The sequence below is a fragment of the Anneissia japonica genome, unplaced genomic scaffold (assembly GCF_011630105.1).
Source record: "Anneissia japonica isolate Jap-2015-1 unplaced genomic scaffold, ASM1163010v1 scaffold287736_len1891122_cov214, whole genome shotgun sequence".
NCBI lineage: Eukaryota > Metazoa > Echinodermata > Crinoidea > Comatulida > Comatulidae > Anneissia > Anneissia japonica.
The window spans coordinates 493,874-518,233 of NW_022756106.1; the positions used below are offsets into that span (position 1 = coordinate 493,874).

Sequence of the window (24,360 nt, forward strand, 5' to 3'; positions counted from 1 at the left end):
ATGTATGGTTGTGTACATGAATGTTTTAAAGTGTATGCCTACCTGATCACTTTTAGTCACATTTGGAGGAACATTTGGTGGTTCTACAGAAATGGAAAAAAAAACAACACATAAAAATGCATTAAAATTAGTAGGACAACATTTATACATGTATGAAATAACTACAGACCTATAGATCATTGTTTACTACAGTTCGATGTAACAACGATCAACACAACTTATTTTAATCATATAGCGCCACTGCATTTACTATTGATGATAATGATTTGATAACAAAAGTAGTTCTCTGGAGCAGTGCTATAGTAACGACCGCCCGCGCGCGCGTAAACAATGGCATATCGAGAGGTACGCTTATACACATCTAGATGTGTATAAGAGACAGCCCCCACCCCGTTGAAAGTGTTGGGGAAAAAATCAGGCTTAGTTAAAAATCACCTCAAATCAACTTATTTTGCGCCCCACCTAATCATCACGGGATCACTTTTATTTTCGCGCGGCCGTCGCACGACAAATCCATCTCTGCGCTCTCTGTGAGCGATAGACGACACAACGCCGTCTGCTGATTGTCAATAGCAGCAAAGAACTTAAATAGCAGAAGAATGAGCTGTTCCGCGTATTTGCATTAAAATCGATGGAACATCCGCCCTCCTGCGGATGCAGTAAAATTTGAACATTTTACTAAGTGGAGAAACTACAGGAAACAAGCGAACCAGAGCGGCGCCTTTATTATTACTATATAGCGCCGCAGCGCGGATGCAGTAAAATTTTTCTCCGTGTACGCACAATGCATTTCAACCGGATGTTCCACTATTTTGGGAAGCTGCTCTATCTTCTGCTATTTATTATCTTTGGTACCGGTAGCAGTCGGATCGTCATTAAAAACGATCCATTGCGCACGCGTCGTCGCGTTAGAATCGACCGTCTCGTGCGCAGTGGGTGCCCGGTTTTAGTGAGCTGATTCTGTTGTGTTTATGAAATTAATTCATATTCGTAATAGGAATTTAAGGAAACATAACTGATTGAATTGGTGAACTTCTTTCCGACGTTTAATTATTGAATTATACGATAGAAAATTCTAAATAATTTGATTAGATGTGTTTGAGCAAAATACTAAATATAGATAGATTTTGGGTAAATATCGGAAGCTAGGCACTATATATAAATGTATGTTGGAATTTCTTCAAATCCAATGTCATCACGACTTGATGGACCTGCATGCTCCATATTGGTGTTGTTGCAGTTGTCAAGGCAGGTGGTGCAGTGGTATGGTATGGCTCTTGGTTTTAATCAAGAGGTCGGGTTTCGAATCTGAGGCTAGTTACTTGTTAGTGTCCTTGGGCAAGGCACTTCATCAGCATTCTCTCCACTCAAAAGTCAAATAGGCCTACCTGTATCGGTTACCCTACATGCTACGCGCTGAGTATGACTGTACTAACTGACTGTTCTTAAGGATATGGACTAAATGTCTGGGGGAGGGGAGGGGGAGGGGTTTAATGATACTGTGCACTTGAAAAAAATCTAGGGAAACAGTGTACGTACATTGACAACAATATTCAACCATGATAACCAGGCCTATTGTTAAATGCAGTTGTGAATATTAATTACTTGAACTTCAAAACTTTACCAGGTACAACACAAAATGGTTTAACCGCATGAAAAACACCCGTGTATTTACCGTTATAGAAAGTATACTGTACGAGGCCTAAACCCATGATAAAATAGGTGTAATTACCGTTAAAGAAATTGTAAGGTAAGAGGCCTTAAACCTCGGGGCCATGATAAAATACAGGTGTAATTACCGTTGTAGAAAGTATATAGTACGAGGCCTTAAACCCCATGATAAAACACAGGTGTAATTACCGTTATAGAAAGTGTAAAGTACGAGGCCTTCAAAATTAATAAAAATCAAAAGCAGAGTTACGAAGGGAAGATTCATCCAAATTGACCTGCAAAATAAGAAAACAAAAATCAAATTACAGATCACATTCGCCAGCATTTTCTTTTACAACATGAAACACTAAATAACAAATGAGAATTCTCTAACGTTAAAAAGAAACATTTTTATTTTAATATTTAATTAGTTGGTATTAGATTGGATAGGCATAAGATGATCATGGATTTGATGTTCCATAATGTCTTTGCTGATAGGCTTAACCAGAAACGGCTGGGCTTAAATATAGCCTATGAGTATCGTTAATAAGATTGGATAAATCACTGTCCATAACATAAAAACAATTTACGGAGGTTGCCAGTAGTTAAAAATAACTGAACTGAATCCAATCCACTTCCTGTGTATTTACAGACCAACCGAGATACATTTTCAACCTTTTCAGAAAATCCGGGCAAACCGGGTTAATCTTGTCAAAGCCAAATCCAAGTCGATGTTTTGTACCTCGGATAAAGCTCATTCATTTTGTTGAGCGTGCCTTTAAAATTGATTAATTTTAAATGAAATCAGTGAATATGGCTTAATTATAGGTCTAAGCTAAATCTTGGCTAAATTGAAAAAAAATACACGAGAATGCGAATCTAACGTCAACAACAGAGATAAACAATCAAAATAACGTTATTTGGATAGGCAGATTCTGCTTCAACTTTATTATGGTTAAGCCGGCTGATTTTTTTTATATTGCACGAAAGATTGTTTACAGGATACCGTAACATTCGTTATAAACTTTTATGATACACATATCTAAACAAGAGTCAGTTTTCGCTGATTTTCAGATTATGTACTACGAAAATGTCATTGTTGTTCATTGAAAATAAAAATATTTTCTCATTTTAATTTTCAGTTTGAAATCTAAAACTATAACACTAATATTCAGGTAAAGCAATCAAAATATTGTATTCGAACATGGAAATCCTGCAACTCATGGATTCTAAAATAAAGCACCAGGTTACTACGATCAGTCAACTTTCAGTGTTTATAAACACTGTAACTTACATTTGAGCATCACGTATACTTTTTGCTGAAAGAAATCGTTGAACAGCAGTCTGGCTCACAGCCCACATCGGAAGTGAGTTCATAAAACCACCGATCACCAGGTTGAGAAATGTCATGCGCTGAGTTGGATCCCAGGGAAACCTAAATTAAAAAGCAAAAAGAAAAAAAAAGTTTTATGCATACACAGTACCGGTACATTACACGGTGGAATTTGGGGTATCTTTCTGAAGTGTCAATCAAACTTAAGAACCAATCAGAACTAAGCAGGAACACGCGCACGTCCCACACAACACACGTTCAATCGTTTTGTGGGACCTTCGCAACAATATCCAAGACGCGGTGCTTACTGCAAAGGTCAATTGATGATGAAAAATGTTGGTAGCACTGCACTTTTAATAGGTCTACTACTACTGGATTCAGTGGTCACTGAATTAAGACACTTACTGTATCAAATCAAGTCGATCGTCTTCTTTATTTGTCTCCCACACGTGCGCCACTCCACCAGCCTTCATAACACCTGTAATAATCACCATCAGTGTTGTTCCAAATATCACTACGAACATGATTACGTCAGTCCAGATAACAGCTTTCATCCCTCCCTAAACAATAAGGAATACACGTTAGTTTGATTGAAAACAGTAATGAACGTGAGCGCACGCGCGTAATCACGTGTAGGTGAGTATACCGATAAGATAATGGTTCACTAAGCGCACCCTCCAATTCGAGACACCTCTGATTCCGCGATCCCTCTAATTCAAGACCCCTGTTTCAAATAGATCATCGTCAGTATTGGAGACCGAAACCCGGAGACCACCCCAAATTTTCAGGTCCCAAAGTGGTCTCAAATTGGATACCAGCTGTAGTTAAAAACCTGCACGCACGGGCGCACTCATGTATATGGTAAGTAGTCCTCCATACCTAAAGCAATTCTATTTTGTATGTTTTATTTCTTAAAACTACAACTCCATTCGTCCGCACAGGTGGAAAGTTAACTCTCAATGCAAGTATTTTTTTTTTTTTGAAAATGTTAATGTTTCCTTGAATAATTGCTTGTACAGATTGTGATAATTGTAAATTTTATTGTACCCTATCTTATGTTTCAGGGGCTGCGGGCACTTGTGGTGTTATAGCTGACGCAGCCCCTGGGCCGTTTGTGGCAGTAAAATAAATGAAATGAAATGAAATATAAACAGTTTATGTTGCTGGTGCGTGTAGGAATGTATACGGTAGCTATTCTGAGTTTTTTTTTAATTTCAGTTCACATTCACAACATCGGGAAGCCAGTGCGCGTTTTTAATGGAATACATTATAGCATAATGACGTATGGGCCAAAAAGTGCATGATAAAATATAAGAATAAAATATTAGACATCAAACAATACGATTGACCCTGAGTAGAGATGGTAAACAGAGCAGTGGCAAAAGATTTGGGTTCGCAACCGAAAAACTGGAGGTCCGACGCCTTGTTTATATCCGTTTTCGAGCAACGGTGTTTTATCCACGTTCGTTGCAACATTGGGTGTTCCCATGAGCATAGAAACCTTGGCATAACACCCTATTAGGCTAATAGTATGCTGGCCTATAATAATACTATGGGCAATATATAGCATAACATTCGTGTATATGCGCTTTTCATGGCAGAAAACCAGAATACAGTAAATGTTTGAAATGGAAAGAAAGTGGTAGGAAAAAATTACACTAAATAGGCCTAAAGGAAAGTGAAAAGCACAGGAGAGTGGAGGAAAATTAGACATTCATTAATGTTTACCCATTAATATATTTCGTCCGAATAATAACATGGGTGTTCCTGTATGCTGTTTGGACCACCGTGTGGGTGGAACCGCATGTGGGTTGGGAATTCGACCATGCCCAAACCTCTAATTCACTTTAATAGAATAGGCTATAGTAATCAATGCAGAAAAGTGTTAATGAAATACAATAACAAAAACTTAAATGTTTTTAAATTTCCGGTTGAATCACCCATAATACCTATTCCCTGTCGTTGGCCCACATTCTGTCTTGTTTATGTTGGATAATGCTAATATACTCAGATGAAACGCGTTCGATATCCTATATCAATTATTATCTGGCGCCTGGGTGTCAACAGATGGTCCGGAGGTCTGTGCCAAATGTCGGAGATGACAGATTCGACATTATGTGACTATCGATTAAACATAAGAAATAATTAAATTTGATTATATCTGTAATGGTGTCTCTGATAAACGAACAAACTTCGAGTGACGACAAACTTGGTATTTATTTCTTTCCTCGTTTTCTATTTTCTTTCAAATTGTTTAAATGGTTTAACATTTGTAAAGGGCAAAACATATTTATTTTAATGTTTCTATCTGAATGTATCTTCAATCTTAACTTGTGATACCTTTTAGTTATTTCGTTAATTAAACAATATTTTAGTCTAACAGTTAGGATGATTTAGGCAGCGTTTTTACAAAGAGCAACAAACTTCAATTTAACAAATATAAACGTGAGTTTTCGTGTGTCAACGCGTGAAGTAGTGCCAGATGACGCCAAGTTGCTGACATTGGTTTGATGATCGTAGTTCATTTCGTACAGGAACAGTTTTCTTCTTTTCCATGGTGTTAAAACTTTTTGATAAGGTAACGCTTTATTTCGATATTTTTTTCAAGAAAATTTTCTCACAAAAGTAGTGTATCACTGAAGGCGGAGCCTACGGTATAAACGTAGGCCTAAGTGAGAGCTCCAATTTAATCAGCTTTTCTGGATGGGCTACCCTCCTTAGGCCTAAATATGTTTTTTTTTTTAAATAAATTAATGTTGACCAATTCGAGATCTGGAAATCATTAATACAGTTCATCGTCATATTTGTTATCACAATTTCTTCTATTTCTTGTATGTACTTTGTAGGCCTATCTTTGCTATAAGGTGAAAGGTACACCAGTGTACTTCAATCATAAAGATAAAAAAAATCAACGATAAATGGTCTTTTCCGGAGTGTCAATAAATTAAACAACTGACCAATCTGAACAGCGGCAGGAATACGCGCGTGTCCAACAAGCACACGTGTTGTGGGACCTTAGCAACAATATCCAATGGGCGGGGCTTAGAAGAATGGTCAATTAGAAGGGGAGGGGAAAGGGGCGCAAGGTATAATACGGTTCATTAACCTTTTCTAAGCCCGTTATCTATACAGACGGGATAATCTATCAAGGGTGCAATAAAATAATATACTGATGGACTGAGTAAACAGCATATTAATGGCCATAGCCAACAGAAACGAAAATTCGTATTAGGCAACTACAAGGGCAATACTTTTCCGTAGGTGGTTTGTTTGGGTTTTAGTGCTGTGTGTTTTCGTCTTTGAGTGTCTTGTTTATAGAGAGAACTTCGAACTTTTCTCACCATAAACACCAAGCAAAATGATTGATCTAAACTAGTCGAGTAGGGCCCAAAACCCATAATAAACATGCGTAGGATGGTTATCAGATATGGCATGGGCTTTTTATTGTAAAGTATGTTGCATAGGCCATGGTAATGAAATTATAAATGTATCGTTAGAGGGTGAATATTCAAAAGTTTGGACAATAATATTGTATATATGAACACAGAATGCAGAATCTAGTAACCTGAACATCAGTCTACGTAGCCTACATTTCGCGTCGCACGCAGTCACACTAGTGCACTCAGTATTTTTTTTTCATTTTCATTAAATTACTGGCTCTAAACTGCGGAAAGCAACTTGTTAACTGAAGGTTAACCAGAGAGTTGTTAGAATAACAACTCCATGGGTTAACTTTAAAACAAATCTCACCCACGATTTTAAGCATACCGATTTGTACTGGTCTATAAAACAAGGTCATTCATTGACCGATCAATTAGCACACAGGTCAAATCTTGGTCAAATGAATTCCATTGACTGAACTTGGCCTGACGCGTCATGCATGGGGTCTCGTAAGTACACTTCGTGACGTAATATTTTATCACCTTCAATGTATTTTTGTAGACGTTCGTCTAGTGGCGTGTCACATGCCCTATTATTTGTGTGTGATACATTTAGCCACAGAACACAGACGGATGCATACGGGCTCACTAGCTTAAAAGCGTGGACTGTTTTCATCTTTAACCCTCATCCATGCTTTAACAATGGAGAATGCTAAACATACCATGTAAAGACGATCATAAAGCGGCTTGTGTAAAATACATTACGCCATCACTTGCCACAGTTCAAGGAGAGACCGTGAGCGGTTAAATGTAACGTTGTAGTTGTGTATTTGACCTTGTTTTTAAAATCCAGTCTGTCTTAGAAACATATTTAACCAGATGAAATTGAATGAATAAAGGAAATTGTTTTTGTTTCTTAAGGTCGAGTTTACACCAATCACATTGTTTTCTTGTCAAATTCATAATTATCGATATTATTAATATCATGTAGTCTGGCAGACAGCGTACAAAGATACAATCTTCAGTTAACAGAAATCAGAATGATCTGTACAGGCCACTCCTTTTCCTACTGTTAAATCACTTACGAAGATATACAAGCATTTTTAAATTACATGAAATAAAAGGAAACAAAAGAAATAGTATAACAAAGGAGGGACTCATATAATAACAAGGACAATTTTAACTTATTTAACAAAGAAATTATGGGGCTCTTTTATGTTGTTTCAAGATAAGGTTTAAGAATACAAAAAAAAATACGAAAATAAAGACAGCCTATACCGCCTGCGTTGGGTGTACTGTCAGATCAATGAAAATGGATTTTATGGATTGATTATAACACTGTTTTTTATATCTAATCCGTTAATCGGCCTAACAGACAATACTCATATCAAATTAGTATACGCCGTGAATAATTAATCCTCTTTTGAAGGATTTGGATAAAGTGGTAATTACTACACCCGCCAGCTCCAACCATAGAGAAAATTGTTCTATTTTTTCTATGCTCCAACCCAGACTACTAGACATATCTATAAAGTTATATTTACACGTCTCAGCGAACTTAAAGGTACAACTGTGTTTATGTCACGCATGTTTGTTTACTTACTAATGACGTATAGAAAGTACACACTATTCCACCAATCAACATCGTCTTCCATAGATCAAAACTCGTTACTAGCAAAACAAAATACAAAAGTAATTTTTATCTTACTGCAAGTAAAAATGTATTTGATTGATGATTGACTGCTGTAATGATGTGTTACGTATTTATAATCATTTATTGTTACCATGCCATTATTAATGTGTTAGTAAGTAAGTGTTCTTTACACACTCTTGTGGCGTTAATACAAAATATCGTTCTCTATTAGCATCGGTTCATTTCTAGCATGATTAATACAATCATTGGGCCTAGTTTACCGATACTTATTCAATGTTGATAGGAAAAATTCTTTGGAGACTAGCCTTTCTAAAACTTATAGAAAACTTCAAATGGGTAACAATAATATGATTAACCATGTTACTTGCAACTGCTCTTTTTTTCTTTTCTCTCCAAAAACTTACCAATCAACCGTATACGTTCTAGGCCAAGGGCAAAGTTCTTTATAGTGAGAGACATAATGACCCTGTGCGTTCAAGTAGAACTCATCATCTATTGTAGTTTGTGAATTACAAAATAACAATTCTACCAATACAGACCTACACGGTATTGAAAATCTTATGCATCAAAGGGGACGGGGTATAAAGTGACAATGCATTGCTTATAATATCATGATGCTATAAAACTTACCAACTTCGATGGCTAACGCAGGTGAATACAACACTATAGCCATGTAGAAAGCCGTTTGTAGCATAAATATAAAGGCGCCAGCCATTTGAAGTGGTACTCCGAATCGTAGTTTTAAATACTGCAAAGTAAACATCATTCCTTTTATTAATATTATCAAATATTATTTTCACTAATATGTTTATATCCTGCCATAGTAAAAAAAAAAATACGGTACCAATGGTATAATGGATATTCTGTCATAGTAAAATGTAGGCTTACACTCTTCTATTCAGACAATGGTTTCTTTATAAAGTGAACAGGAGTGGATTAAAACCTCCTCCATAAAACATGGCAAGGATGTAGAGACCTGAAATAAAGAGTAAATTTTCTTCTATTCTATTTGTTTATATAATGAGAAGAATATGATCCACCACCACACCCCAGACACACACAGGATTAGGTCTAGACAGATTACTTGTTGATTTACGAAAAAGAAAAAATTGATCGCCCAAAATTCCTCTAAGTTTCGCGGGGCCATGCCCCCGGACCCTCTGGGTATTATTATCTCGATCGGCCCAACTTTCGCCCCCCCCCCACTTTTTTTTTGGACATCTTTGAATCCGACCCTGTGTATCATAGATGAACAAACATATTTTACGTCTAATAGTCGTTTTCCCTCCCCTTTAACTTTCTTCTCTCTTGGTTTCTAACCATCATTCATAACACATTGCATATTGCATAATGATAGGTTATGCATTAGTCCTACATAGTACGTGGACGTGGGATGGACTGTGCGACGATGACGGAAGCACACATTTCTGTTCAATTTTCCCACTTGTTGAGTTCGTCATCACCATAAGAGTAATCATGTCGGGACATTGATGGGCCCTTACAAGGCGCCGAGATCATATCATCGCGTGCTCACCCAGACAACCGGTATTGTCAGTTTAGGCGTCTTCCCTCACTAAGGTCAGCGAATTCCGACTTATGAAATTTAACATTAGTCCTATAATCTCACGGTCATCGATTTCTGATTACAGAAAATTTAATTCGAACGTATATCCACACTGAAAATTATCTTATTATATACGGTTCATCGTACATGTAAAATTAAGGGCTCTCAATTTTTCCAGCCTTAGTTTTAAAGAATAAAACGAAATAAAAAACAGAAAGACGGGCGATATTTTTACTACTATCCATTTTCCTTGAAAACAAGGTTTTTCTATTGCACGGTGGACTTACAGCTACCCTATTAGTATATTAGGCTTATCACAAATTGATACAGAATTGGTATCACTAGGCCCGGTGGGTTGACCCGCAGGCTTAAAATGTTTTAACGTTGGTAAACCAACCGTCAGTTCAAGGTCGGGTGGCAATTCCAAGGAAAATGTAATTTAGATTTTAAAATCCAATTCTACAATCCAAAATGAATTTCACTTGCACCAACTGAACATTTGCAGTTTATATAGGCTTATACTAATTCAGATGAACCCGAAAAATAAACGTAGAATAACAAAAAACAACTATTAGGCCTACGATACGATACGATTTATTGGGTTCACTTTTAGATCAGTGGCATCCATCATTTAGATGGTGCACCCATTAACAATATATAATATAAGCAAAGGAAAGCAAAAGACAGTTCAAAAACAACAAAAGGATAAATAGCCTAACAAAAACAAAACCAAGCAATTTACAGTAAAATTTTACCCTTATTAGTATATCTAAAAAAAAAAAAAAAAAAAATCTTACTAAAATATAGTAAGTAAACTGAATGAAACACACTGAGCTGCACAACAACCTGTACATAGAAGTCGTGTGAAGTTACCGGATTATGTATTTATTTTTTTTAATTTATTAATTTTCTTTTTCCACGGACCAGGGCAGAATCAAAGTCAAATTCAGTATAATATTACAGGTTCTTGTAATGTACAGCTCATTGTGTTTCATCCAAGCAATATAAAGGTATTTTTTACAATATCTATCGAAGATAAAACTTGCATCATTGTAATCAGAATCAACCAAATTGTATTTAAGAGGAAATTCATTATGGATAGACAGGTCATCAAAGAAAAGATGGTGTCTAAAATTTGCTAAACTTGAAGTAAACATATCCCAAAATATATCAAGGTTGTATTCATTAAGTTCAATTTTAAGTTCCTGGAAAATTGTATCTCTAATATTGTGAAATTTACAGCATTCAAAAACAAAGTGATCTACTGTTTCTTTACAACGACTTTTACATAATTTGCAAAGACCTGTGTTTACAGTTGACCAGGATGGCCTATGTCTCTTAAAACATATTGACCAACACTGTGTCATGGAAGTATATTAAGGACCAATAAAAAATATTAGTTTATCACCTTGCGCGCATGTCTTCTATGGTAATTGATAAAAATATTAAGAAATATTGTTTTTTAACATTTCTTTTATTTATTTATTTTTATTTTTTTTTGAAAAAATTATAATTTTTTTTCATTATTTTAGTAAATAGTTGTATTATCTCGAATCATGTTTTACTTTGAATATCAATGCACAAGCAAACAACCCATGGAGGGTGATATTGGCTTACCAAAATAAAAAATAAGAGGTGATAAACTAATAATTCTTTTTATAGGCTTAACTATAAACATTCCTTTCCATTCAAACGGTGTTACGTGGAGCTTTCCTGTTTATTGTGGGAGTTGTTGACAACAATTGTAGTCAAGGATATAAAAAGTGAGAGGTTCAATGATTAAAATATTTTATTTGTTAATTGAAGTACTTGGTATCAAAAGGTGCACTGTACTGTAACTTTAAAGTGCAGCCGTACTACGCCTAATCGCGAAGGGAGGATACAGTAATGGTTTTAAATTTTAATTGTCACAAAAGTGGTTTTCACACAGAATGAGTCACGTTTCTTTTAGTAATGAAAAGGTATTTTGTATCCAGTAATTCTCTCGCATCTTTCCCCCTCCCAGCCTACTCTATATCTAAAATTCATGCTCGGGCAGGAGAAATATCGGCCGAAATCTCTTACTTCATGCACTGGGAGCCGAATTCACTGGGATTCGGACCCTTGTTGGATGTTGGCCTAGAGAGCAGGGAGGGAAGGCCCAATTTGGGGAAGGGGTATCTTTGACGCCGCATACTGTACTGCAAAAACTCATATCTAAATTATTTCTGGCATATGACCATAAATGTGTTCAGCTCAAGTGCATAACTGCGATTATGATCAGAAACACACCCAAATCATTGTAAGGAATTAATCAAGAGGAACAAGTCGTGTTCAATACCAACAAAGCTTCTTGATACGAATGCGTTATGGAATTTATTTTTTACGACAACCACAATAACAACAATTAAATGGCAATGACCCTCACATTTGACTTTCAAACGTTTGAATACACATCCAAACTGTATCATAAGACACCACGGGCACGATTTTATGTTACGTGCAGTACAACAGGAAACACCTTTTTATTTTTATTTGATATGTGTTAATATGAGGCAAAATCCCCCGACGCTACATTCGCATCGGATCCGAACGTGAATTCGGACCGCGTTTCCGAAGCTCTGAACGTCAGCGTCCAATTTGCACACTGATTCGATTTTCGGATCGGTTTATAGTCTTCCGATCCGAAAATTCGGATTCGGTGTGAATGCCACTTAACACAGTATGTGCCAATCCTCTCCCGCTCAGGAAAGGAAAAAAGAACTGTCAACAATCTGAAAATATATTTCAAGAATAATAAAATTGAGACACAAGCAAAAGAGAGTGTTTAGTGATAGACCTATATAGACACAATCTGTCAGTTCATGATGATCAATACTGGTAGTTGTTTCCAGCATATAATTGATAACAATGTCCTATATTTACACAAGAGATCAATAAGAAAGATACAATAACAGACGATACTCGATGATGAAATCATGTTGGTATTTTAATATCGTTCAGAATATTATCTTATAAGTTACCACAAAGTTTAGCTTGGGTATACACATTAAATTCCCACAATTCACCTTAGCTTGGTAACCACATAATATAATATATTATGTGGTTACCATGCTAAGGTGAATTGTTATGTGGTTACCAATTGTGGGAATTTATTATATTGCTTTGTTGTCTTTTATTTTAGAATATCCCCTTCCCAATTAATCCCTGTCAAGTGACGTAACGTAAACATGTGAGATTTATTAACACATTAATGTATACGTCTGTTTGCTATAAAATGCAACACATGTTAGCATTAGTATTGATAAAAGTTATACCGTAACCTATTAATAATATAATTAATGGGAGTAACATTCGGAACAACCGAAACACCGGCTTGGCTGGCCACGTGACAGGAAAGGCTATGTGGTGGTTAAAGCTAGAATCCTGTTTCAATTGATAAAGATCAAAATTATATTTCAAATATATAATAGAGATTGACGGATTGATTGGCTTAAATTATAAATATGTCTCACATTATTAGGAGCTCATAAAAAATGGTGCTACGTTTTGAAATAATAATAGCATCCGTATTCCTGTTAATCATCATTATTTATATCGTCTAAAATCATTTTTTGTTGTACAGAATACGTACATAGTAATTAGGGATAGCCCACAATAATATTTCTACTGTTATTTAATAATATATAAATAACATCCTTCTGAGCCTAATCCCCTTGTGATGCAGCGTTTAATCTCGTTGAGATTGTGACGCACCGATTCAGTGACATTAGTCAAGAGTTACACATAGTGACCAATTCAATTTAAAAAAAACTTTTTTTTTTCATCCAAAATAGAATAATGTACCACAATATTATAGGCCCTATGGGACTGCCCTTAAAATTTGGTTTCCATACAATCGCTACACGCTATCACCCGAAAGCTTTCGGTGATGCTCATTGGTTGGTAGACGCAGTAAACGATTGCACTGAAAACACTGCAGCGACAGTGTAGCGATTTTAAGGAAACCAGACTTAAACATACATCAGATTGGTACTGTAAACGCCATTGGACCCTTTTTATACTTCGAATGTAATGTTGTTGTTCTTTCGTGTTTCATTGAGTATTCTTACCTCATATGCACTTGTAATCTTTAGTCCATGAAAGACTGGAATGAATATAAATGCGATTGATGGAAACAGAAGAAGATGGCACAAAATGAAAATGAAGTACTGGCCACCATATGTGTAGATTTCCGCTGGTTTTCCGAGAATCGTAATCGGTGATATAAACGAGGCCAAGAGGGTCATAGCAATCGGTATACTAAACATGCTACGATCCGCAACCAGAAACCTTTAAGATTGAGAAAAATATAAATAAGCACCTTATCTGCATATACTTTTTTAACCATATTTATAGAGGGTGACCCTTCCAGCGTATCGTATTATTAGGTCGATTTATTCAGGGACCCTCTTAAATAAATGAAATAACGTAAAAAAAGCCCTGTTTGTGACAGGAATTGAACACAGGACCCTGGGATTAGAAGAGAAGCATCTACCACTAAGCTATTTAACTCCACGCAACTCCATGTTGTTGTTTGAAGCATTGAGGTATAAAGTACTAGTCTTAGCGGTAGCCTAGGTTATTAACTTGATCATGGGTTCCAGTGCACTTAAATAATTCCTGAATGATTAACTCCCCTCCTGCCTCACAGGTCGGGCTTTCTTATCCATTATTTGAGTCTGAAATAAAGTTGAAGGTATTATTGGTACAGCAAGGGGCTTTAGGCCTATATACAAGAGAGAAATACAATATTGGCCCTATTAATATTAATTTTTATGTCTCTGAGTGAACGGTAGCAACGTTCTTTATGTGTTTTGTTCGCAGACTAGCGCGGCTGCCATCTTTAATAAGCAAGGACGTAAATTATTCAACATATCTTTGTGATTTATAAGCTACTAACGCAAAACATGTAACATATCATAAAATTATGTAAACTGTCGTCTACCATTAACACTTTAAATTTAGGCTTATATAACGTTTAAAGAATTATTTTTAAACGTTTCACCTGCCTATGACGTACAGTAAGCTCACACTGGTCGTTTTTCCATCGCCCAACAACCCACCCTCTACTAAGAAGATGAAAAGCAAAACACGTATGTTTGAATGCCTTATTATCGGACTTCGATCGTTTCGTTGGTAAACAAACATGCTAATCATTATAAAATTGGCGCAGCCTATAAGCTTTCGAAACCATAAACCTGTTGTAGCATTCATAATTAGGGGAAAATAAAGAAATGCAAAATGTCCATATAAAATCCGCACAATGACATCAATACAAATTTACAGAGATATTTACTAATAATATCGATAATGTCCAAATATACTTTAATTATAACAGCATATTCCTGCCATTACATTATGCCTGTATTGATTTCTTTTCGTTATTCAACGTGTTTGTTTTTATGTTTAAATGTCTGACGTCACTGGAAGTTGCTGCTTAACTTCAGTATCCATGTGCTCCATTCGAACATCTTTGTATATATGGCTATCAACAATTCTGTTTTCATCTTGATATGACCAATATATTTTTTATGATAGCTAGGCTATATTTGTAATTTATATCGCGTGTGTTTGTATTTTATCTAATGTATTTGCATATATTTTTAACTGTTTTCAAACGGATACCAAAATAAAGAAATTAAACAGAACATATAAATCATATTTATATTGGTCATATACCTGTACACTAACAGGCCTCTTATAATTTACATACTGTATCGTTTGCAGTTATCTTTTTGAAAATTAATTTAACATTAATAACATATGTCCCATAATAGTACTTAATAATTAATGTTGATATATACGGTACTAATGCTATACGGTAACCACTCAATCAGTCGATCACTATTCACCTGTTACCAAAATTATAATCTCTGATTGGTCGTTAACAGAAGGTTGGGAGTAGGTGTGACTGAATTTCAAGCTGGGAATATATTTGTTATTCAGTCATGTAAACAATGCTTCACGCAAAAATCAATACGTCAAAGAAATGATTATATCTTACAATATCAAGAACGATATTCGGGCTAACAAAACACGGACTGTCGATTTCTGGCAACCTGCCAAAATCCTATTTGGGTGTCGTCGTCAAAACTCCGGGGTCACGTCTATGTGCTTAACATATTATCTACGTGGATGATTTCGTATTAAAACAGGTTTAGTCTAGTTTATGTAGAAGGGAAAGCGTATTAAAAATGGACAGCAGTACCACATTAATTCCCATGACGTATGGACAGTACCGTACTATCACATTAATTCGTATGACTTCATGTTTTAGCTCTATGTTTACCACGAAGCAGTTTACTAATACTGGCTTCATGTGATCATAAGCTACTGTACATAAGTTCAAATAAGTGCCAAAAAGGAAATAACAAGCTCTCCCTGTTGGGGGCTTCGTTACTAGGCTTAATTCTATTACTAGTAAGACCAGGGGGTTGTTCTAACAACAACTCCCTGGTAAGACTAAATATACTCAAATAATACATAAGCCACAGTACTATTTTATCGAACGTTGTTATAAATATTCATGCCCCACCCAAGTATTTAAACACTATAACAAATATTATATACAAAACAAACGAAGTATTTTTATGGAAATGAAAATAAAGAAACAGTTTTTATTCAGTTGCAAGTATGTGAAACAGCCTATGTTCGAATCATACCCAATGGGTCCTTTTAGTACTCTATGCTATTCTCAGAATCCTCATTGGCGGTTTATGCACATTATAGGATGATAGTGATGATTTCTCATGAAAAACTAGGTATAATAATTTTGGTAAAATGCATGCCTCTTTTGTAAATTCATCCATTCGTATTTCTTTCTTTTTTTATGTTTAGGCCTACCCCTGTTTACAGGAGGCAGGTAAAGATTATATTACTGCAGTATTACGAAAACATTCGAGAGAAGGCGCTTATAAATTTACGAATTGCTTATCCAACATATTCATTCATGAACGACAGGCGTCCTATACTACTACTACTACTACTACGGTGTAGTCGGTTTGTCGACATTTGACCGCCACGCCCACTGACAAGACGCCGAATTGAAGTTGAAGGAGTGTGGGTGGTAAAAAGATAAGAAATCACGGTTATCAAGAGGATGTACAGTGCTGCACTTTATATGAAGCTTCTCCTCATCCAACACTAGAAAATAACTAACAAATAATGAAAGCAGTGTACCCTTACACCCTAAATACATATCTATAATATTATATAATTACAAAATATTTTAAATGAATGGGCATTCCGATCTCACAAACTTACGCCTGGATGGCGATAGTCTACTTATGCACAAAAGAAGCGGCATCGTGTGCGACTCGAACACCGGCAGTTGTTGGCCTAGGCTAGTAAACATTAATTCCAAGCACATTTCTCTTTCCAAGAGTTCAGACATGGATCTGGTGGATAATTATACATTTAATAACAATCAGGGGAAGAAAGAAATCAATCGCCCGACACTTACTGTTCAGTTGTAGTTTGACCACCTTTGGCAAATCCATGATATATTCCAGTTGCTGCAGACACAAACACCACGAATCCAAGAATAACGTAATCGAGAACGCCTAAATAATTTATTGTCTGGCCGTCTCCTGGATCAATAGTGTCGTTCACCATTTTATCAGTTTCTCCTATCAATGTTGTAGTGTACTGTTTTATGAAAGAGTGTTTCTTGCTCAGATGCAATGGTAGTGTGTTGACTTGCCGTGGAATTTACTTCGTCTAGGCCTACCTACGTTCAGTCGAGAACATTCATAGCAGTCAGTCAATCGCACGTACGAAGGGGGAGGGCGGTGGCATCCTTCAACGTTGTATGTTGGCCTCTGATTGGTCAATCCTTCTGATCGGTCAACAATCAGCTCAGCTAAAGCTGCGCGTTGAAAGTCATTCATAAAAACAAAGTTCAAAGAACCGACGTGTTTAGCTGCTGCTTTTTTCTGTTTCATTAGTTAAAGTAGCATTCACTCGCAGAATTTTATTATGGTATTTGTTATAGGCCTCCTGTAGTTTTACATTAGTTACCATTTTTAAGAACATAACACAATAACACTCTGAAATATATAAATCGATATTCATTTCAGAGTGTTATTATTATTATTGGTCTTTGTAGAGATCTATGTTTTTTGCGCTTTACAAATCCAAATTATTATTATTATTATTATTATTATTATTATTATTATTATTATTATTATTATTATTATTATTATTATTATTATTATTATTATTATTATTATTATTATTAGCACGTATTGTGCTATATATTGACTGTTCTCAGTCTGCACTGATTATTACAGTCAAGTTCAGGGTCAAACACTCGGTGGGTGGTGCTCACTGAAGTAAATTGGGAACAGTAATTAGGCCCCATAAAAAAAATATTAGTTTATCACCGTCTCAAAGAATAAAAACTGATGAGGGAGAGAGTTTTTTTTTTCTTTTCTTTTGCTGCTAACCCCGCCCCCATTTTACCGATGTTCACAAGTTAATCAATGGTTAGGGAAGCATATATAAAAAGTTATAAGAATGGTATCAAATGTATATTTAAAAATATGTTTTTGTTGTACAAGTAAACATATTTGCAAGAAATCCTAAGCTTTTCAAGTGAAAAAAGATGGAAAAACGACCGTTTGAAATAAAAATACTGTGTATGTTGATTGGAGAAAAAAAAATTCCCCAAAAGTGATGAGGGAGGGGTGTGATAAACTAATAATTTGTTTATGGGGCTTACAAGCACAAAGACGTTTACTATATACCTCCATGCCCAAAGACAAAGAACCTTATGAAAATCATAACTGAAGTTACAAATTATGATAATAATTAATATCTTTTTATTTGTTTTCGTTTTTTCTGTGTTTTCTTTTTATAGGACAAATCGTTCTTTAAAAATGTTATTTCAAAATTGGTAGGCCTAATCTCTAATATCGCCTGCAGCCAACGCAAATAGGCCTACTTTGATAAAAAAGAAAAAGAAAACAAAACAAAAACAGAGCAGGCGAGGACGAGTCACGGAGCCCGGGGGCAAGTATGTCCTAAGTGTCATGGAAGTGGCAGAGGGGACAATGTTTGCGTGAATGGAAGTTAAAGCTGAAAAGAAATTTGCAATGTCAATATGAATGTTTTCAGAATGTTTTTATTGCTAGTTTATTGTATCCTTTTACGAATCCGAGTGTAAATGCGTACGGTAGTAGAGTGCTGGCTGCTTGTAAGATGGGCTTTGCCCCTCCCTCAAGTTCCCCCTCCCATGGCTACGCCACTAAACTCAACCAGAGGTTTTGCGTATATTCAAAGTGTAGAAAACTCCATGGTCGAAATGACTGCTGCTCCATTTTAAAACCCCACGTATAGCCTATTAATAGGGCCACCGTATTCAGACCTGTCAACCCGTATACGCATTCGCGTAAGTCTTACGCATTCCAATCAAATCTTACGGTCTTACACAAACACCGGCAAAACTTACGCTTGTCCTAAAATTTCAGTAAATTTGGTTTCTTTTTCAATTTGTAATGAATTTTACTGTAAGTAACATCCATCATCATAAAATTTTACCTCCATGTTTCAATAACTACGGTACTGTATCTGAGATCATTATAGCATAAACTCACTAATATCGATTAGATATGCCATTTAAACCAAAGCGTCCAGGGGCCTTCGACCGGAAGTCCTTGGCGGACCACTGGCCCCCAGTCACTGCTCCTGCCTTCGGCAATTATTGTGTCACCCGATCTTACTCTTTGAAATTTCTCAAGGTTGACAGGTAGGCCTATGCGTATTTATTCGAATAAACGCAACGCCCGTGGATTTTATTGCTGAGAATGGTTTTAGATGGGGATTAAAATGGATACGGAGGCCTATACTCAAATAAACTACTGGAGTACAACAATTAATAAAACGTGTTGAGAAAGGCCATTAAATTTGTTTACAGTCAATTATTCAAGGGAGGCGTTTATTCAAAATGAGGCTCAGACTAGAGGGGGCGTTTAATCGAGGCATTGGCGTACGCCTATGCGCTCTCGTGCGGCAGTTCGCAACTGATCATCAAGCCGCCCCCACCCCTTCACATTCGCGCCCCCTATCAGCCTCCCCATTCAAGACTTCTAGATACGCCAATGATATCAAAAGTTGGAACAGTACCATAAGGTCATTTCGACAGATTTGTATTTTGTAATACTATCCTTGCAAATGATAAATATTTTAAACATTATTTTTATTGTTATTGCTTTATTTTTTTTTTATCAGGTGAGAAATCAAGTCATGAAGATTAACAATTATTAGACCTATGATCTGATCTTGCGTCAGTAATGGCGCTCTCCTTATATCCTGCCTGATTATAGTTCCGACCTAGAACTCCGACCAATCAGATTGCTATGACTCTGATAACGCAGCGCATACCCTCTCAGCGCGCGCCCATACGCAAAATTATGACGTGGACAAGAGGACCTAATACTGTACTATATTATGGAATTGATAAACAGCATGCTTGGAGTGTATATTAATTAAATTCTAAAGGAAGCATTATCCAAACACATATGCAAACAACTTGGTCGTGCATCACATCTGTTGCTCCACGTCACCATTTTTAAACAGACGTTAATGTAGCATTGATGCAAGCCGACACCCAAATACCTTGTTGATTGATTATTTATTTATTGATCAATATTGATAGACTATCTGACTGTCGTACTAACCGATTAACTGATTGACTGAATAAATGATTGATTGATTGATTGATTGATTGATTGATGGGCCTATCGATTGATTAAGAGCCTCAGCAATCATGAAATCGTTCAACTGATGATGGCGGAATGTGCAACAGATAAACATGATATTACAGGTCTCCCTCTAATTTAATACCCCTCCAATTAAATACCACCTCTAATTAAAGACCACTTTTCTGTGGTCCCAAATTAACAAATGTCTTTTATCTTTATTTTAATAACAAACCAAAGCTGCTGAAGACCATGGAAACCCCGGTCCCAAAAGTGGCCATTAATCCGGAGGGAAACCTGTACTTATTTTTTTAGATAATTAAAATAGATTACCCATAAAACATACATCATGTTGAGAATCTTAGAGATCAAAATGTTGTGATCAATTAGTGTAAAACTGTTTGTTTTTTGGGGGTTTTTTTTGGATAATTATATTTATTTTCATAATCTTAATATCAATAATAAATAATAATAATAATAACATTAATAATAATAATAATAAAAATAATGATAATAATAATAAAATAATAATCGATATGCCCTTTTAAATTCGTTATTGAAATAAACTGTAATTGATAAATCTATGTTTGCCATGATTATCACTATTGGTTCTTCGTTTGAGGAGTTATCTTCCAGTTTCTCGTCTGTATTCAATTAAGTATAATTTGGAAATGTCTATTTACAATTTTTTTTTTTATGTCAGGTTGTAGACGCATATGTCAACCCCTTCAATTGTGAACCAGCTGTTGCACAGTGTATCGATCCGAGTTAGCAGAACTGATCATAATAGCTTCGCATCTCAAATGCAATGCTAATTTGAATAGGTCCTAAACAAGTGTATAATATTAAGTAGGCCTATACTATAAATTTCCCTTCGGTCTAATAAAATATTTATGTTTATGTATGATACGTATGTATATATAAATCGATACTTTTACCATTTTATGTATGTACCATATTACCATGAGTAGAAAGAAATCGGTATAAACACGTTTTACCGGTATAGGCGTAGGTTTGAAAAATATACACTGGGCTAGGCACTGAAAACATTATTGTACGTTGTACGTAAATATAAAATACCAGCAAATAAAACATTCATTTACAGTATAAGCAAAATTTATTCTCGTTTATTATGGTTTATTAGGTAATTATTCCTATCGTTACGACCGGAAACTGCTCATGTTTCCCAAAATTTTCGGAGTACAGTGAAATGGAATAAAATTATACAGTAACAAAACAAGTAGGCCTATAAGATCGACAGGGAAAAATCCGATCCACGACCATGGTACGCCGCCCATGCTAGGCTGTCGTTTCGCGAACTCTATTATAACTATAAATACATTCACGGTACAATGATAAAAAATATTTATATCTAATCATTTTCAATTAAAAATAATTCGTTAGTTATCGAACAATATGATACATGTTTAAAGAACGTCAAGTGTAATGTTAAACAAGGTGGAAGGAACAGGACACGGTAGTTTATAAAATATGTTTTCCATCAAAATATTTTTATGAAATGAGGATGATAAGGATATATAATATGTTTTAAAAACAAGTTTTATGTGTTTACATTAAATTCGCTTTTAACTTCATGAACTTTGAAAACAGCCCGTCTGTCGCCAGATAAAGTAGTAGGCCTACATGCTTGTGATGTGAGTTGTTTTGGTTGGAAGCCAAGACCTAAAAGCTCTGTCGAAATATATTTTATAAAATAGCTCCATCTGTGATTTACCTTGGAGTGATGATTATGACATTATCATTCCAAATATGGGCAAATCATAGATATGCAACACAAGCTCAACGGTTTATATAGAGTTTAAACACAAATTAAATAAAGCCGTGTTCCTCATCCTCTTGTATTATCCTTTGACGCCTTTTCCAGTGGCGTATCTAGGGGGGGGGGGGGGGGGGGGGGGGGGGGGGGGATACATTTATCCCAAAAGACTTTCCCCAGTCTCTCCCACTGGACATTTTTGAAGCCAAAAATAATAATTAAAAAAATAGGCCTATGCTAAAGTAGTTAAAAATCAATTCATACCTCCTTATTTTTCTAGATAGCACCCCTCATTTTATCTTCTATCCGCCCCACCCATTTCAATACCCCTAGATAAGCCACTGGCCTCTTCTATTTCTCCTTTTGAACTTACACGAAGATATGATGAAATTATGCATACATTTTAATCATTATTAAATACCGGTACAGAAGCTACGCGTACCACAGCCATTCATGGATGTAAAGCTCAGGTGTATTTTTATTATGAATCTAAAATACGGGCACGGAAATAATTAATGACGGCATTTCGTGAGAGAGACTTTAATGAGTAGGTAGGTCTAGTAGGTACCTAGGTACAGGTACTAGTAATACCAATTCATCATCATAGCAAAATTCACAAGCTTGAGAAGTATGTAATCCAACTGCAGCTGCAGTGTAAACATTTATCATCCCATCTGTATAATAGGCCTACCCTCCACATTGTAAACACTCTATGATCTTATATGAAGTGTTCTGATATTCGCAAAATCAAATTGACCGACAAATGGTTTTGAAGTAGGCCACGCGCTTAAGTGATTTCTATTCGTGCTTTATGCGACTTTTAAGGATAGTTGCGAGAATGATATCATGTATTATATAATCCGGTTTACACAGCTCCTTTATTCAAGCCAAGGACATAGGTCCTACATCGAGTACTGTATGCCTTCTTCAAAGCTCTAGAAAAAACAACAATTAATTCTGAACTCACAACATCGGATCCGAATTTCCGATCGGAAAGCCTACCGAACTAATCAGAAAATCGAATCAGTATATAAAGCCCTGTCCAAAAAAAACATGCGATTTTCCAAAAATAAGGTCATGATGACATCACTTATTGCAGGGATGGCGCCAGGATTTTCCCGACGGGGTGGGGGTTCCATTTTCCTAGAGGCTGTCCAATGTCGCCGACCAGAGAAATGTGGGCGTGGTCGAGTGTCGCTCAAAATCTCTCGAGTGTGCCAGTTTCTGTGGGATCCAATGTAAATGCAGCTTGTCTGTAAAATGGTTACGCTATCGGATTCTGATCAGAGTTTTAGTTTGACAGACAATCTCTCCCATCCAGATGTTTCTTATAATTATATTGGACACCTTTTTCATCAAATCATCATACTGATCAACAAACCAAACCTTCGAATTGAAAACCCAGAATCCTTTGCGCCTAAAACAAGAGCTCTTCTCAAATTCTCCTGGATCCCACCAGGCGTCATGACCAACTGCACCCTTGGCTCTCATATTGAACCCCGATCCTTTAAGGATTTCTAGCTGTTACGGACATGAATTGCTGCAAGAATTTGCAGTCTCCAGTACAGACTAGTCTCACGGTTAAAATTGTACAGTAGGAAAGCCACTGGAAAAATCGTGTCGAATTTCGCCTAGGAGAGGGCGTCCTATTTTTCGAAATTAGTTCAAATTTTCAGAATTTGATGGTGTTTGAAAAAACGTTAATTCATCAAGTAACTTACTTAACAAAACAAACATAATAGTGAAATAAGTTTATAAATAGTTTAACAATATAGTGAAATATTTTTAGTGTATTTGGACCGAAACCATAAAGAGTAATTTAATAGACAATTCGTGGTGCACAATTTTTACGAGTTTTTGCTTTAGTAATTCGCGAATTTAAAATACAAAAAAATTTTGAACAGTAAAGCATTTAAAATCCCTGCTGTAAAAATTTATGATCTATAATTTAAAATATTAAGATGAAAAATCGAGCCCCGGGGACGCAAATCCGACTCTGGAAACTAAGGGTGTCTCCATTTCGTTGCACTCGAAAACTAGCGTGTACTCCATTTTGTAAATATCGGCGATCGTACTCGGGAAGATCGTAATATACAGAACATTCCGAAGACCGTGTGCTACACAAATAATTAATTTGTATGAAATAAATATATACCCTCAGATTAAATATTATTAAGTATGTAATCTTCTAACTCAGTAATTTATAGACAATATTACAGTTTGTCTCTATTTGATTCGTATGCGAGGCTGAGGCCTAAGCAGTGGACACATGGGGGGCCTA

The 24,360-nt window shown here is 35.9% G+C and overlaps 1 protein-coding gene across 1 annotated transcript in view; it reads right to left on the reverse strand.

Moving 5' to 3' along the window:
- LOC117123957 (sodium-coupled monocarboxylate transporter 1-like) overlaps window positions 1-17,402 on the reverse strand; it is a 21,355-nt gene extending 3,953 nt beyond the window's left edge. The window contains exons 1-8 of the mRNA XM_033270056.1: window positions 17,065-17,402; window positions 13,673-13,892; window positions 8,648-8,765; window positions 7,967-8,034; window positions 3,389-3,543; window positions 2,945-3,085; window positions 1,861-1,946; window positions 43-83 (exon numbers count right to left, since the gene is read on the reverse strand). Of these exons, the coding sequence (XP_033125947.1) occupies window positions 43-83; window positions 1,861-1,946; window positions 2,945-3,085; window positions 3,389-3,543; window positions 7,967-8,034; window positions 8,648-8,765; window positions 13,673-13,892; window positions 17,065-17,216 (981 nt within the window). The 5' untranslated portion in view covers window positions 17,217-17,402. The remainder of the gene's footprint in view (window positions 1-42; window positions 84-1,860; window positions 1,947-2,944; window positions 3,086-3,388; window positions 3,544-7,966; window positions 8,035-8,647; window positions 8,766-13,672; window positions 13,893-17,064) is intronic.
- Between the last annotated feature and the right edge of the window lie 6,958 nt (window positions 17,403-24,360).